The sequence below is a fragment of the Priapulus caudatus genome, unplaced genomic scaffold (genome assembly GCF_000485595.1).
Source record: "Priapulus caudatus unplaced genomic scaffold, Priapulus_caudatus-5.0.1 Scaffold394, whole genome shotgun sequence".
NCBI lineage: Eukaryota > Metazoa > Priapulida > Priapulimorpha > Priapulimorphida > Priapulidae > Priapulus > Priapulus caudatus.
Window position 1 is genome coordinate 40,321 of NW_014577455.1, and position 13,926 is coordinate 54,246.

General features: G+C 40.4%; 1 protein-coding gene across 2 annotated transcripts in view; it reads left to right on the forward strand.

The window, feature by feature from the left end:
- Nucleotides 1-11,653, forward strand: part of LOC106809892 (actophorin-like) — a 17,232-nt gene extending 5,579 nt beyond the window's left edge. The window contains exons 1-5 of one of the 2 annotated variants that reach the window (XM_014813129.1): nt 2,380-2,480; nt 3,468-3,603; nt 6,658-6,802; nt 9,556-9,631; nt 10,035-11,653. In XM_014813129.1, the coding sequence (XP_014668615.1) occupies nt 2,475-2,480; nt 3,468-3,603; nt 6,658-6,802; nt 9,556-9,631; nt 10,035-10,124 (453 nt within the window). In that variant the 5' untranslated portion in view covers nt 2,380-2,474 and the 3' untranslated portion in view covers nt 10,125-11,653. Of the gene's footprint in view, nt 1-2,379; nt 2,481-3,467; nt 3,604-6,657; nt 6,803-9,555; nt 9,632-10,034 lie in introns of those variants that run through there. The other variant, XM_014813130.1, reaches the window with a different exon arrangement.
- The last annotated feature ends 2,273 nt before the right edge of the window (nt 11,654-13,926 follow it).

Sequence of the window (13,926 nt, forward strand, 5' to 3'; positions counted from 1 at the left end):
ACCCCTCCCCCCACCCTCCCCCTACCCTCCATCTGCGTTAGTGGGCGTGTCCTAACAATGATGTGTACGCAACTGCGTGTCTGCATATCTGCGCCTAACAAATGTGGTACTACGCACGACTGAAATTTTACATTTATAATCGTAGCAACAGACCTCAGATGAGCCCAGACGCTCTGCGGCTCTTGTTATATTATTCACGATTTAATTTACGATTAAGATTTCTTGATGAGCTAGAAAACACTCGGATTTGAAGTATGAAACTGAACATTATTGTGCCAGCTAGCCTACACCAGTTGGTTGGGATTGATTGTCAGTTCAGATGCAAAATATTGAAAGCAAAAGGTTATACACCATAGATTAATTGGGTACCACGCGTATATATAACTTATAAGATAGCCGAGTCGGTTTAGAGTCAGTGTTAGGGTTAGGGATAGTGTTTCTTGGTTGTCCACCGGACAATGTCTCAGACTGGTTAGGTTGTCCGGCGCAAATTCTGGTTGTCTCGGACAACCGGACAACGCTTATTTCGAGCACTGTATAATAACAGTAAGTGTCATTTCTTTCTACAATTTCTTGTAGTGGGTGAAGTTATTTTTAGTACTAGCACTCATGCAATTGGTCTAATGCTTAGTTGTGGTACTGTTTGCACTGTCATTTTTTATTAGCTAGTAGTTTCTGTCGTGCGTGGGTGGGGTGGGTATGAAATCCTATGATCTCTGTTAAATTGAGAGAAGGAATATCACTGCTTTGTGTAGATGTCGTGCATTTGACATTATTTCTGTTCAGCGTTTACCCGGTTGTCGCCCTAGTATTGTAACTGAAAGTGGTACCAAAAAGCTGGGTACTTTGATAACAGTCATGGGTTATTAACAGCTCAGCCATGAGTGCTGGATATGGATATGTGGTTTTCCACCCCGAACCCATCCACCGCCCTACATAGACACATACCCATCTCATTCCCACTTTACCCATATCACTCCTCTTTGTCGTTGTCTCTCGCTCTCTGTCGCGCCATCTCCCTGAGCCTCTCGCTCCCTCATTGCTTTCCTTCCTCTCTCCCCTTGCACCCACCCTCTCCCTTTTTTTCTCTTTCTCTCCCTCTCTTGCTCGATCAGTCAGTTACACTTGTAGCGAGCACTATCAGCACCCTCGACCTTTAGTCTTACAAAACTAGTAAATTATATTCTAGTGGCATTTTGTAAATGCACACAGTGGGGGGTATGGATACTGTAATTATCTTGCTACAAGTGTGATGGGTTGACAAGAAATTTTAAGGTGTTTTAGGAGAAATAGATTGATGTCAAGCAGGCAGTGATAGGGGTAGAAATTAACTTTTGAGCAAGGGCGTCCTGCGGACTCCTGCCGTCAAAAAGAGGGGAGTCCCCAGCAAAATGAGGGAGTCCGCAGTCTTAAGTTCAAAACTAAAGCATAACAACAATAACGCATACATGTGCTTATTTTGAAGATTCATGTGGTTGCACGTCTGCCAAATTGTCTTTCGACATTTGCTGAAAACATACGTTAATTCCACGAGGCTGTTCTCTGGAATGAACTAGTTACTGTTAGTATAGCAGAATTTTCAGGGAGTCACACCGACTCCTGCATATGTCAAATCAGGGAGTCCGACAGTAAATCAGGCGGTATTTGACTCCGGACTCGCGTTAATTTCGCACCCTGCAGTGAGATCCAGTTCTGACTACTAACCGTGTAGTGCAAACATGAACTTTACCCCCCCCCCCACGCTAACTGGAGTTATTCTGTATGATAGACACACCTGTATCCTGTTGTCAAGCATAATAGTAAATACTATATATGTAACTGTCGTCCAATGTGTACTGTGTCAGTGTGTGTTATAAGTATCACAGTTTATAGCATTTTTCATGTATTATAATATATAGGTTAACATTTTATAGAATTTCTTAGTTATTTCTGACATTTTATTCTATGTTATCTCTGGTTATCTGTGTTGTATTTCTATAAAATGCCATAATTAGTAATTTTATTTCCATTCTTATAGACCACTGTGTATGTGTTATGTGTAGTAAATTTCAAGCTTATTAGGAGTATGTTATTCCATATAAATCTTTCGTGCATTACTCAGGTTCTATAGTAAGTAATGACCAAAGAAGCAGATAAATAGTTTAGTGGACTGGGTGCGCTCATGCAGTGACAGAAACTGAAGGCTGGAAGTAGGCCTAGGCTCACTGCACAGGCAGTAGTAGCCTTTGCCATTTAGCGTGTATATCAGGTTTCTGTGAAAGCCCACCAGCAAGTCTATTATTGGAACAGCTTGGTTGGGCTGAACTGGTATGAACAGATCTGCACTACTATAAACTGAGGAAGTTATAGCAATGGCTTAAGTAATATAGCAGGAGTGCTGTGTGTGCTTGTGCACAAGATATAGTGTGTAAGAGTGGAGGAATTCCACTGCCTCGGTCCTACTGTTCTGTAGAGTTGACGAAGGCTTTCACCTAATGCTGGTTCGTACTTCTTCCATGTGCATTTTCTTTGTGCCTGTATGTGGTTAGTCTTGTATCTTACTACAACTACAAGCTTCTGGTTAATCCCAGTGTTAAGTGCCACTCTAAACTTTATATATCCAAATTTATTTTAAGTCTCCAGTCATGGTTAATAAGTAAATTCCCAAACCTACTTATTACTTTGGCTCAGAATTATTTTAAGATACGTGTGGCTTAATTATCCTATGTTCTGACTTCCACTGCTAAATATGAAAGCGAAAGTACACTAATTCATATTTAAAAAATTTACAGTCATGTTATTTGTGACACATAACTTACAAAACATGCTAAACATTTGGTGTTGCTGCACCTACATGCATATATGTATTGTAATACCCTTGTGCAAATTTACAAACTACGGTCTGCAGATATGCAATTTGTTCTGGCTAATAAAATTAATTTACTTATTCTTATAGTAATTTCAAGTGATAATTATAACTAGCAACTATTTGGTGAAGTAACTATAAATCTCTTACCCAAACGTTTAGACTCATGCTAGAGTAAGTGCTAAGGTAACATAATACCATGTGTACCATATTGAGTCAGTAACCTCATAAACAGTTATAGCCAATTTAGTGTGTTGTAACTGCAGTTGTAAGGTTTGCCAGATGGACAGGCAAGCAATGTTGTCAGTTTGCGATGATGGACAAATATAGTACTCATCCTGGGTGTGTGAATCACTTCTAGTGCTAGTGGTCTGCGTGATGCCTCACTGACTGGCACTCTCACACCTCTAACTTGGGCATCTTATTCTATCATGGCCAGACAGGAGTAAGATTGTTATATATATATATATGTTAGTTGCCCTAATCCTGAAAATTTGGCATTCTACAAAATTTTAAGAAAGGTATAGTCATTTTTAGAGGTCATTCGTGTTGAGATATAAATAAATGGATAAATATGCAGGTCAGTGTTTATTTGTGTAACGTTGCTCTGCTTGTTTTATAGGCCTCTGGTGTAGCAGTCCAAGATGAGTGCCTCAGGGTGTATGAGGATATCAAGCTGCGTAGAAGGTATAAATATGTAGTCTACCGCATGAGCGAGGATGACAAAGTGATCATTGTTGACCAGCTTGGCGAGCCAGGTGAGGAAAGTTCTATCTGTTAACACGTTCCCCGCGGATCCACGGGTCAGCTCGTGGATAGATTATTGGTTTTTGTTACTCTGATTTCCAACAGATTGCAGGCACTACCTACCTAGAAATTAAACAGGGACAGTCTATATTACCCCAGTCATACATGAACTAAAGAATGCAATGCTCTACCGTTGATTCGAACGTGAAATTATGAGTTTTGAGACTCAAGGTAAATTCGTAAAACTAGAAGGTAAACTAGTAGGCGTAGATCGAAACAAGGTTAGTTTACCGTTTTGCTAACGGTATATACACTATTATACAGGGGTCGAAACTTGCGGTATCCCGATATCCGCAGGATAGTGGATTCTTGTGTTGGATACCAGATTTCAATGCTTGGTATCCCGCCGGGATAATAAAAAAAAAATCGTCAAAATCGGGATGTGTATACATTGTATCAAGCAAACCAGACAATGCGACTAGACAATGTTTTCATGTTTTTAGCTCATCTGACATAGTCAGATGCAGCTTGTAGAATCGCTTGATCGTCCGTCCGGTCGTCCGTCCGTCAACAGTTGGGCACAAATTTAACGCTGACGTCCGTCACGATATTTCGGCACATTGGAGGTTGATCGTGCAAAACGAGTTGGCTGTCGAAGCTGGGGGTAAAGGTCAGGTCGAAGAGGTTGTAAAAGAAAGGGGACATTCACTCCTTAACTTAAGGTATAGGAGGAAATGCAGAATTTGCGGTCACAAATCAAAGGTCAAACTCGACCCTAGGCTGTGATAGTCGGTGTATCGCATCATGGTTAGGAAACAGCCATCACCTGGGTGCCGAAATTGGAGGTCACGAGGTCAAAGTGGTCTAATGGGCACAGGGCAGATTTAGACCATTTTCTGAGGATATGGTCTGACGAGGGCGATTGCAAAACTTTTTTGTTTCAGCGGTGACCTAGCGATTTTTATGACATTATTGAAAGGACCATGAATACTATTTCTGCTGACATGCGAAAGAGTAAGTGTCAGATAACTTTTGACCTCAGAGGAGGGTTAAATGGATTTGTTGACTGTCTGTTAGAAAGAATTTGACTGCCGGGTTGCTAGTAGAATCTATAATGCCTGGATGTATGAGGTACAATGTCACAGTGAAATTTCAAAAGCGTAAATTTTACGTTTAAAGAAGGTTTATGCTCCTTAATCGTATAATTTATATTGCATTCTGTTAAGTTCAGTATGTTACATGCTAACGTATGCGACTGCCAGTGGCTACTGCCAGCTGCAGTTGTTGTGGTATGGGAGTTTTTGCCTTAATTGCGCTTACAGGTAGCAGCTCTCTATTGCGCAAAGGCCATGTAGGCTTGCAGTAACGTAAATGGATGAAGTGCTTACCTATTCTGTTTGCAGATAGTTGTTGCTACACGTTATGATGGGAGCTTTCCATCTTATTGAAGACACTTAAACGTACGCGCCATTCTGATCGGCAACCTTCATAACGATCCCAACGAAATTTTTTGATGAAGCGTTCCTGAACACCATCCCTGTGATTCCACTGGATTTCAAGCGAGCAGCTGTATGTGAACACTTTGGGACTAACAGGAGTTTACGTAGATCGCCACCACTCCCACAGAGGACGCAGTGACGACGTTAGATGAGCGCTGTCGCTATGCGGCACTTGTTATATAATAATTACATTACATATAAATAATTTTCAAATGCTATTATTGCATATTTCAAGATTTTGGATACCAAAATTATTGAAATTACTATCCAAAAAATGGGATACCAGATCTTTGGGGGGTATACCAGAATGGATACCATAATAAAAATCTAATTTCGACCCCTGATATAATATAGTAACTGTGTAGTATATAAAATTTCAAGGTATTTTTGCATGTAGAAAAACAAAACAAGGTTTATACCCCACACATGTGTAAGCGTTGTCACATTTCTTACCGGGAAAAATAGTATACTGTCGAATGATATAACAAATTCGCGAAAATCCACCGCTGCGGTGGCATTTGAGATCAAAATGCACTAAATGTTCGTTTTGTCCCTGTTTTAATATCAATATATTATTATGAAGGGAAACGATTTTCATACTATTTGAACATGTAAGAGTGAGATAACACTCATGCAGAGTAAATGTGTCAGTTTGGTTAGCTTTCCTGCAATGGAAATGTGGTAAATCAAATAGTGAACACGCGGTAAAAACCCGAAAATCCCAGCGCAGGGCGGTAGGTGCATTGTTAACACCGGCAGCATTGAACGTGTTAATGAGGGTGGTCTCTAGGGCTGTAACGATACACATACCTTTCAATTGGATCCGTATCTCGATATTAGCCTCTCGATTCGATTCCTTCGATTCGATTCCCAAAATATTGAAATGTTATCTTATTTTGTATATTTTCATTATTTTGCACATGGTTCGCACAGTCGATCCCGCATCGTTTCAGCGGCCATTTCTGCGTACTCGATGCCCTCCGTAGGAAATAATAATAACATTATTTTCGATGGTATATAATACGGCATATATTTTCTATGTACAGATTTGTCAGATTTTGAGCGGATCGGTTTGTTTATGAAATTACAAATCCGTACGGAGTCCTCAAACTCTGGTAACTCCAGCCCTGTAAACATGTTGGGGATGTGCTGTAGTCACTGATTGGCTACCTGGCAAGTCGTTACTATTGACCAATCAGAGAGCGCGTCTCATTCACGCATCGGCCGGCACATACCATCTAAAGTACTAGCGCGTTGGATCAAATCGAAAATACGGGAAAAAGTATCGAGGGAAGAGAATTGCGATTCGATTCAATTTCGGTGGATCGTTACAGCCCTAGTAGCCCCTTTCAAGCCACGGCATAGAAATATTTTGTACATTTTAATGTTTTAAAGGTAATTTCTCATGATTTTAATTCATTGAACTACAATGGTCGGAAAGTGCACCTCGGGTGTAGGCTTTGGTGTAGAAATGGTTTCAAAGAAGCATTAATGTTCGCTTATGCATGAAATTTTATTGCATACAAACAACCCTAGAGTAAATACTAGTAATTTCTCTTTTCACAGGTGCGACATACGAGGAATTTGTGGGTCACTTGAAAGAAGCAGAGGTCGTCCATGACTGCCGATATGGCGTTTTCGATTTTGACTACTTGATTGAGAGGACTGGTGGTACTAGCCTAACACAAAACAAACTCTTGTTTTTCATATGGTAAGTCTTTTTAGAAACATGCAGTAACCAACCAAACTCATTCAAGCTAGTTTCCTGGGTCATATTTTTAATATTTGGAATGGCAGTAAAATGAAGTGGGGAACAGTTGCATGTTGGTCTTAACATCCATCATATTATCATGTTTCGTGTGAGAGTATCTTTACGTGAATAGTTTAGCTCTTCGAGAACCAAATCAGTTAGCCAGCAAAGTTGTCATTTGGTGTAAAAAAAACTACAACAGTAGCATGGTTTCAATGCTGTTGCTCTGGGCTACAGAGCAGTCAGAGTGTGATGTGCTAATATATTCTTTATGTTAGTTGTGTACAGGCAGTTATCTGTTTTAAAAAATTGTAAAGACCGTTGCCACTTCAAAGTGAAGCCAGCTGGCCAGCTGCTGTATCCATTAGTCAGTCTCATGGCTTGTGCATTGTCGTGTCATTCGTGCTGTACATGTGTGGAAGATGAATGACCTAATAGGCTGATGCAAGGTTCTTTCTGATTCATTGCTGCAATTCCATGAATCCTGATGTCATGTTATTATATATATGACAAGCAGGGGTAGAAATTGATTTTTGAACACGGGAGTCCATCGGACTCCCTACCTTCAAAAAGAGGGAGTCCGTGGCAAAATGGGGGAGTCCGCAGTCTGAGGTTCAAAATTTAAGATATTAACAATAACGCATGTGCTTATTTTTAAGATTCATGCAGTAGCACATTGCCAAATTTTCTTTGGACATTAGCGGGAAAAATACGGGAATTCCGTGAGGCCGTGCTCTGGAACGAACTAGTTAGTATAGCATAATTTTCAGGGAGTCACACGGACTCCTGCATATGTCAAATCAGGGAGTCCGACAATAAATCAGGGAGTATTTGACTCCGGACTCCCGATAATTTCGCACCCTGACAAGCATACACTGGTGATGCTGCAGCGATAGTGATTTCTTTAGTGTTTTTGCAGCGAGTTTTCAATCCTTTAGATTATCCACTCAAGGCTTAGTAATTAGCTGATTTTTGGTTACGGCCCTAGCAGGGCTCGAATTAAGCGACGAGAAGGGCAAGGCAATTTTTTTAGGGCATGTGAGAAATCGCCTTGAATTTTCTCTAAAATAGAAAGGCACCAAGGCAACTCTCAAAGTTTGAGAAGGGCACCAAGGCACTTTTGTAAAATAAAGGGAAACTCATAACAAATTAGTACATCAACATCGTCTTGCTTTTAATGTACAAAACAATATGCCCCCATGTAAGCTTACACCGTAACACTGACCCCTGTACCCACCTCTGCTAATGGAAGTACAGTAACAAGAAATTTTACATGCCCGCTATCAGGAGCAAATAATTATCCGATGCTGTTATTATTCCCTCCTGCGACTATCGGTTTTTAGCTCATCATTGCAACTACAGCACGCACGCGCACGTGTTATGTTGATTCGACTAAAAACAAAACTAGGGCAGTAGATTAAAGGGCACCGACGGCAATTACACAAAAGGGCAAGGCAGGTGACTGCCGTCGGTCGGGTTGGATTTTCAGGGGCAGTACGGCGATTGATAGGGGCACCGACGGCAATTGCCGTCGGTTAATTCGAGCCCTGGGCCCTAGGACCAGATTTTGTCCTAACTTCCTAACTGGCCTTACTTCTGGCTATCTGCTATATTAAAAAATAGAATAACAACGAAATCACAGTGGTATTGAAACAGTGAGAACTGTATTCATAGTCTCTTTGTATTTAACAAGTGTATTTTTACAGAGTACGTAATTATAATCAGTGTATCTTGTTATCAGCAAGGCAAGTTGTTTATTAGATATAAGTTGCTCGTCAGGTTAAGCCGAGTCACAAGAATTACGCCGATGACATACTGTGTTGCAAATTGTTGGGTGGGGCTAGCAACTTGAATATATATGTTTATTCGTGGTGTGACTCATCTCTCAGTTCATATCTCCTGTTGAGCACAAAGAATGTGATACCTGAGTTCTTCAATAATATATAAACACATTCTCTCATTAACGCCACAGTTAGGTTCCTGGATACCGTGTTACTGAAACAACGTTAAAGCCGCACTATGCCCATCCAAATGCTAATTTCTCCAGTACTAGACTAGCAAATACTTCGTGTCATGCATAATCACACTACCTTATGGCAAAATAAACTAGTTCTTCCCATTTCAGTGCGCGTTTGCTTAAAACCCACAAGAAAGAGGTGCGAAATCTGGTAATCTGGCGCCAACGCTAAATTGTTTGCCAAACAATTTTGCCAAGAATCGGTTAGGTGACGTCACATGTTTTTATCTTTGCTACACCCGTACCGTTGTATCGCAGCACCGCTCCACGGTTGCTTGGCAGAGCAACGCGAAAGTGTTAACAACATCGGAGAATTTAAACAACATTGGTGGTATTTTCAAATGCCTTTTATAAGACAACGCGCAGTGAAATGGGAGGAACTAGAGTTTATTTTGTCATAAGGTAGTGTGATTATGCATGACACAAAGTATTTGCTAGTCTAGTACTGGAGAAATTAGCGTTTGGATGCGCATAGTGCGGCTTTAAATGAAACCATTTAAAAAGTTAATAATGCACTTGTGCCTATGTTTCTAACTTCTATTTTATTTTCCATTTATAAATAAAGCACACATCCATTTTTAAGAAAAGGCTAAAACTTTACTCAGTACATAGATAGATGATACATTTATCTCAATATATATATATATATATATATATTATATCTGTTTATTTATATTTGTATTATATTTTGCCACAGGTGTCCAGACTCTGCAAAGATCAAGAGGAAGATGTTGTATACTAGCAGTAAAAGTGCTATCAGGAAGAAACTGCAGGTATGAATTCCCAACGAGGATTGTTCATTGGTGTGCTGATGCAAACTGGATGCTGGGACCTATTTTTTTATTTTACTTAGGATTTCTCACTACTACTACCCCACTTTGTCCAAATCGCACTGCCGCAAATGTTGTATACTGTATGTGCGAGGTTTTTCTGTCTATTTGTAATGTCTGTTTAGTCAAAATTATATCTTTTTTAATTGTTACATTAACTGGTCATCCCAGTAATTGTATATAGAAAAAACAGACAGATCATGGGTGTAGATAGCATCGATGTTGATGTTTACCAAATATGTCATCGTCGTGAATGACTACTGCCTGTTGGAATGGAACTGCACAAAGTGCCATACAATGCTGTTTGTTTAGTGTGCATGTGTAATCTGTATATTCTGAATTTCAGGGTATCCATGCAGAGATCCAGTGCACTGACCAGAGTGAGGTGGGGCACGACTACGTGCTGGAAAAGGTGCGGGACAGGGAAAGGAATTAAGCACAGCTCAACTTGCTGCCAACCAGTGGGCATTCGTGCTCGTACAACAGTGATAACTTATTGCAACACTTGTCCGTGCCAGCCACAAAGCCGGAGAGAGGTGTATTCATGACAAATCGGAACAAAATTTCCCGCATGAGGTTGGTGTGCGCTGCTTCATGAAAAGAGAAGATGTGTCGACGGTCGGTTATTACTGATGTAATGTTATTTTGTACTTCCTAGCTAGACTGATTTTGTAGGCGTTGATGAAATCAATGGTTGATATGTGTACGAACTTGGTATCCACCCCAAAAGGAATCATTATGGTGAGCTTTCTAATTCTCTACAATGATGTTGTTGCTGAGCAGTAAATGAGCGAGAGATGCAAGCATGCTATCTTTACTCTTTATTGCATACAGATGCAACCCTATGCGAAAAACTCATTGCCTAGATAACGACGTAACTCCCCATCAAGAAAGGTAAACTTCTGACCTTAGCCCAATGCTACCCGGCTCGTGAGAATGGATAGTATGTATTTCAGAATCAACTGATTGCTTCGGTTTCTTCAATACGTGTACATCAATCATTAGTTCATCTACTTCATAGAATCTGTCTACTTTCCAACCTCTTTACTTGTCTTTTAGTATATTGATATGAAATAATGTTAATATTAATTATCGGTCAATGACAGTGAATCGTCTAGTGCAAACTGATTGTCAGAGCAGGGCGAACATTTTAGTTTTTGAATTGGCTGTTATTTTGCCAGAATGCCGACAAAAAAACATTGGAAACTGCTTTGGGACAAAATTATATAAACAAAAACGTTTTGCAACATATTGATTATGTAGATTGGGGGAGCAGGAGATTTTATCAATAGTCGTAATGTGTCACAGTGCCGAGTTTAGTGTAAAGCTTGCAATGACAGGAACAGTTGTGCGGGCTACGTATATGAATTGCAGGACGCTAGTGGCATGAAGAGCGAATATCTCGACTCGTTGGCTTGTTAGTTCGTTTCTGATCAGTTGCTGCAATTGTAAGTGTACAGTAATTGTCACAGAGTCGTGTGTTTTGTAAATTCTCCTACCTGATCATTTAGTGTTTATTCTGTTGGTGCTGTTGTCTCAGCAGGCAGGCATCTTCACTCTCGTTCGTCACGCGCACGACTTCCTTGCTTGATTCTACATGTTATGCAGTATCATAGAACTGATGTAAACAAATTTCAACTAAAAATAATACAGAGACAACTTTGTATTTAAGAACGGAGGACTTTTGTATTTGCTATCTTATGATTCTCGCTTAACATATCAATTAGTTTGGATTATAACAGTCGTGTATATGAAATTGTGGTATCTATGATTTTGTTCATGTTTGTGAGCTAATGATATGTTACACGTATAAATCCTTGCCTACACCACACTGATAAAAGTTGCAGAGAGTACTTCTAAGACAACTTATTTTAAGAGACTTTACAATGTAATGGAACTTTACATTTGCCTGTACCAGACACTTTTATATGAAGTAGAGTGCATACTAATAACATGCTCAATTTATCTGCTATTGTTTTTTTTTGGCAAATAATATGCTTCTTGCTGCTTACACATCCACAGAATTTCCACATGTTCACGGCTGTTTCTGCCCTACACACTGGATCTAACATCGTGTTTACTGTCGTAATAGATGTAGACGTTCAGACAAACAAAGAGTGAATTGTAGAACTTCAAATGCAATGTTTTCATAAAAGTTCGTGTGGTTGCTAGCGCACGCGTTCGTACTAAAATTTCCTGGCATCGCACGCGCAAGTTTCATTACACTAATAGTAGAGTTCAAGTTGCACCGTGTACGCTTTTTTCATCCTCCCAAAATAAGCATTGTAATGCCGTCTGCTCAACATTCTGTTGGCGTGTGCTGTGCACATGTGCAGCAGTTGCTGTAGAAGCAAGTTTTTAGCTCATCTGACGTAGTCAGGTACGCCGTATGTCGGTTAATCCGAAAAGGAATTGTGATGTCGAAGCTGGGGGTCAAAGGTCAAGAGGTGTAAAAGAAGGGAACATTCCCTCCTTAACTTAAGGTATAGGGAGGAAATGCAGAATTGTGGCACAAATCTAAATGGCTCGACATAGGCTCGTGATAGTCGGTGTATAGCATCATGGTAGAAAAAGCCATCACTGTGCCGAAATTGGAGGTCACAGGTCAAAGGTCAATGGGGCACAGGGCAGATTTTAGACATTTTCTGAGGACATGGTCTGACGGAGCGATTGAAAAACTTTTTTGTTTCAGCGGTGACCTACCATTTTTATGGCTTTATTGAAAGGACCATGAAATGTACTTTCCACTGACATGCGAAGAGTAAGTGTTGGATAACCTTTTGACCCTGAAGAGGAGGGTTAAACATTGATTTGTTGACTGTTAACAAAGGACTGAACTGCTTTTGCTATTATTAGAGCCTATACCTGTGTGAATGTGAGGCTACAGTTGCACAGTTTAATTGCAAAGACAAATGTTTGTTGAACAAGGTTTACACTCCTTAAATCATATTATTTTCTAAAGCAGTCTCTATAGCACCCTGACGGCTGAATCAGTGAATGCTCGTGTGGGTAGGCAAATACACGGGCAAGCCCATGGCTGGCACGCTTCTAATCATAATTGTTGCCTGCCAACCTGCAATGGACATGTGTCTGCAATGCATGATAGAGGTTAGGTGGGTGCGAAAGTGTAGCTGATATATTTGTTCCAATTGGCTACGAAAGTCAAACAAGAATAAAGAAGACTTATGTATAAGACGGCTTGCTATGCACAAATGAATTTATCAGCAGAACACCAGACACCAGATGAGCCCTGTCGCACTGCGGCACTTAAATCGCTCGTAAATAGGGATTAGATGGATGACATCACAGTGCCTAATCACTGCCTATACGGGTGAGGCTGAAGTGCAGGTAAAAATGTTTTCTAACAGCATGATGTAACAGGCTTACGTAATTACTCAACGGACCAATCCACTCAAAATTTGACAGACCTTTACGATTTCAGGTGTGTGTGAGCGTGCGTGCAGACGAAATTTTTATTTGTTCAGCTTTGAGTGTGTTTTTGTGGCACCAGTATAAATCGGTGTAAAACTTCGGGTTTATCTGGAGTTTTCAAGGTATTACAAAGATAATGGGAAAGGTTCTATTGTGGCCTATGCCATTTCCATTGGGTCAATGCGCCGCATTGAATATTACTCTCTGATCATAAGACCTACCTTCGTTAAATCCCAAGATATTCCCTCGATGATGTTCCCAGTTATCATGTTCCCGTCTATTGAGTATTTGATGAGTTCCGGAGAAGAATAAACACAAATTTATATACTGTACAATATGACCGAATAAACAACACAATTAATGTGCAGTTTCCGGAGTATCTCATCATATCACGGTGTACGTGCGTGCGAGTGTGTGTGTGGGTGTGGTCAGTGCACAGATCTTAGATTCTATATATGAGTGAGTGTTTATGTAAAGATCTGTGGGCAGTAATGGCACAAAATAATTCCCACTGGATCATGTCATATGACGGTTGTGCTGCTGTAATTATTATGAAATTATTCACAGACGGACGTCTGGACCCCGTCTGGATAAGTGTTTCAGCTAATCTAGTGGGCAATCACGAGATGGGTGGATGTGTGTGGCCACAGAACTAAATAGGTCGTGGTGTGGGCACGTAGAACGAATTGATGGAGGTGTGGGCATGTGGAACTAGATGATGGAGGTGTGTGCACGTAGAACTAGATGGATGGAGGTGTGGGCATGTGGAACTAGATGATGGAGGTGTGTGCACGTAGAACTAGATG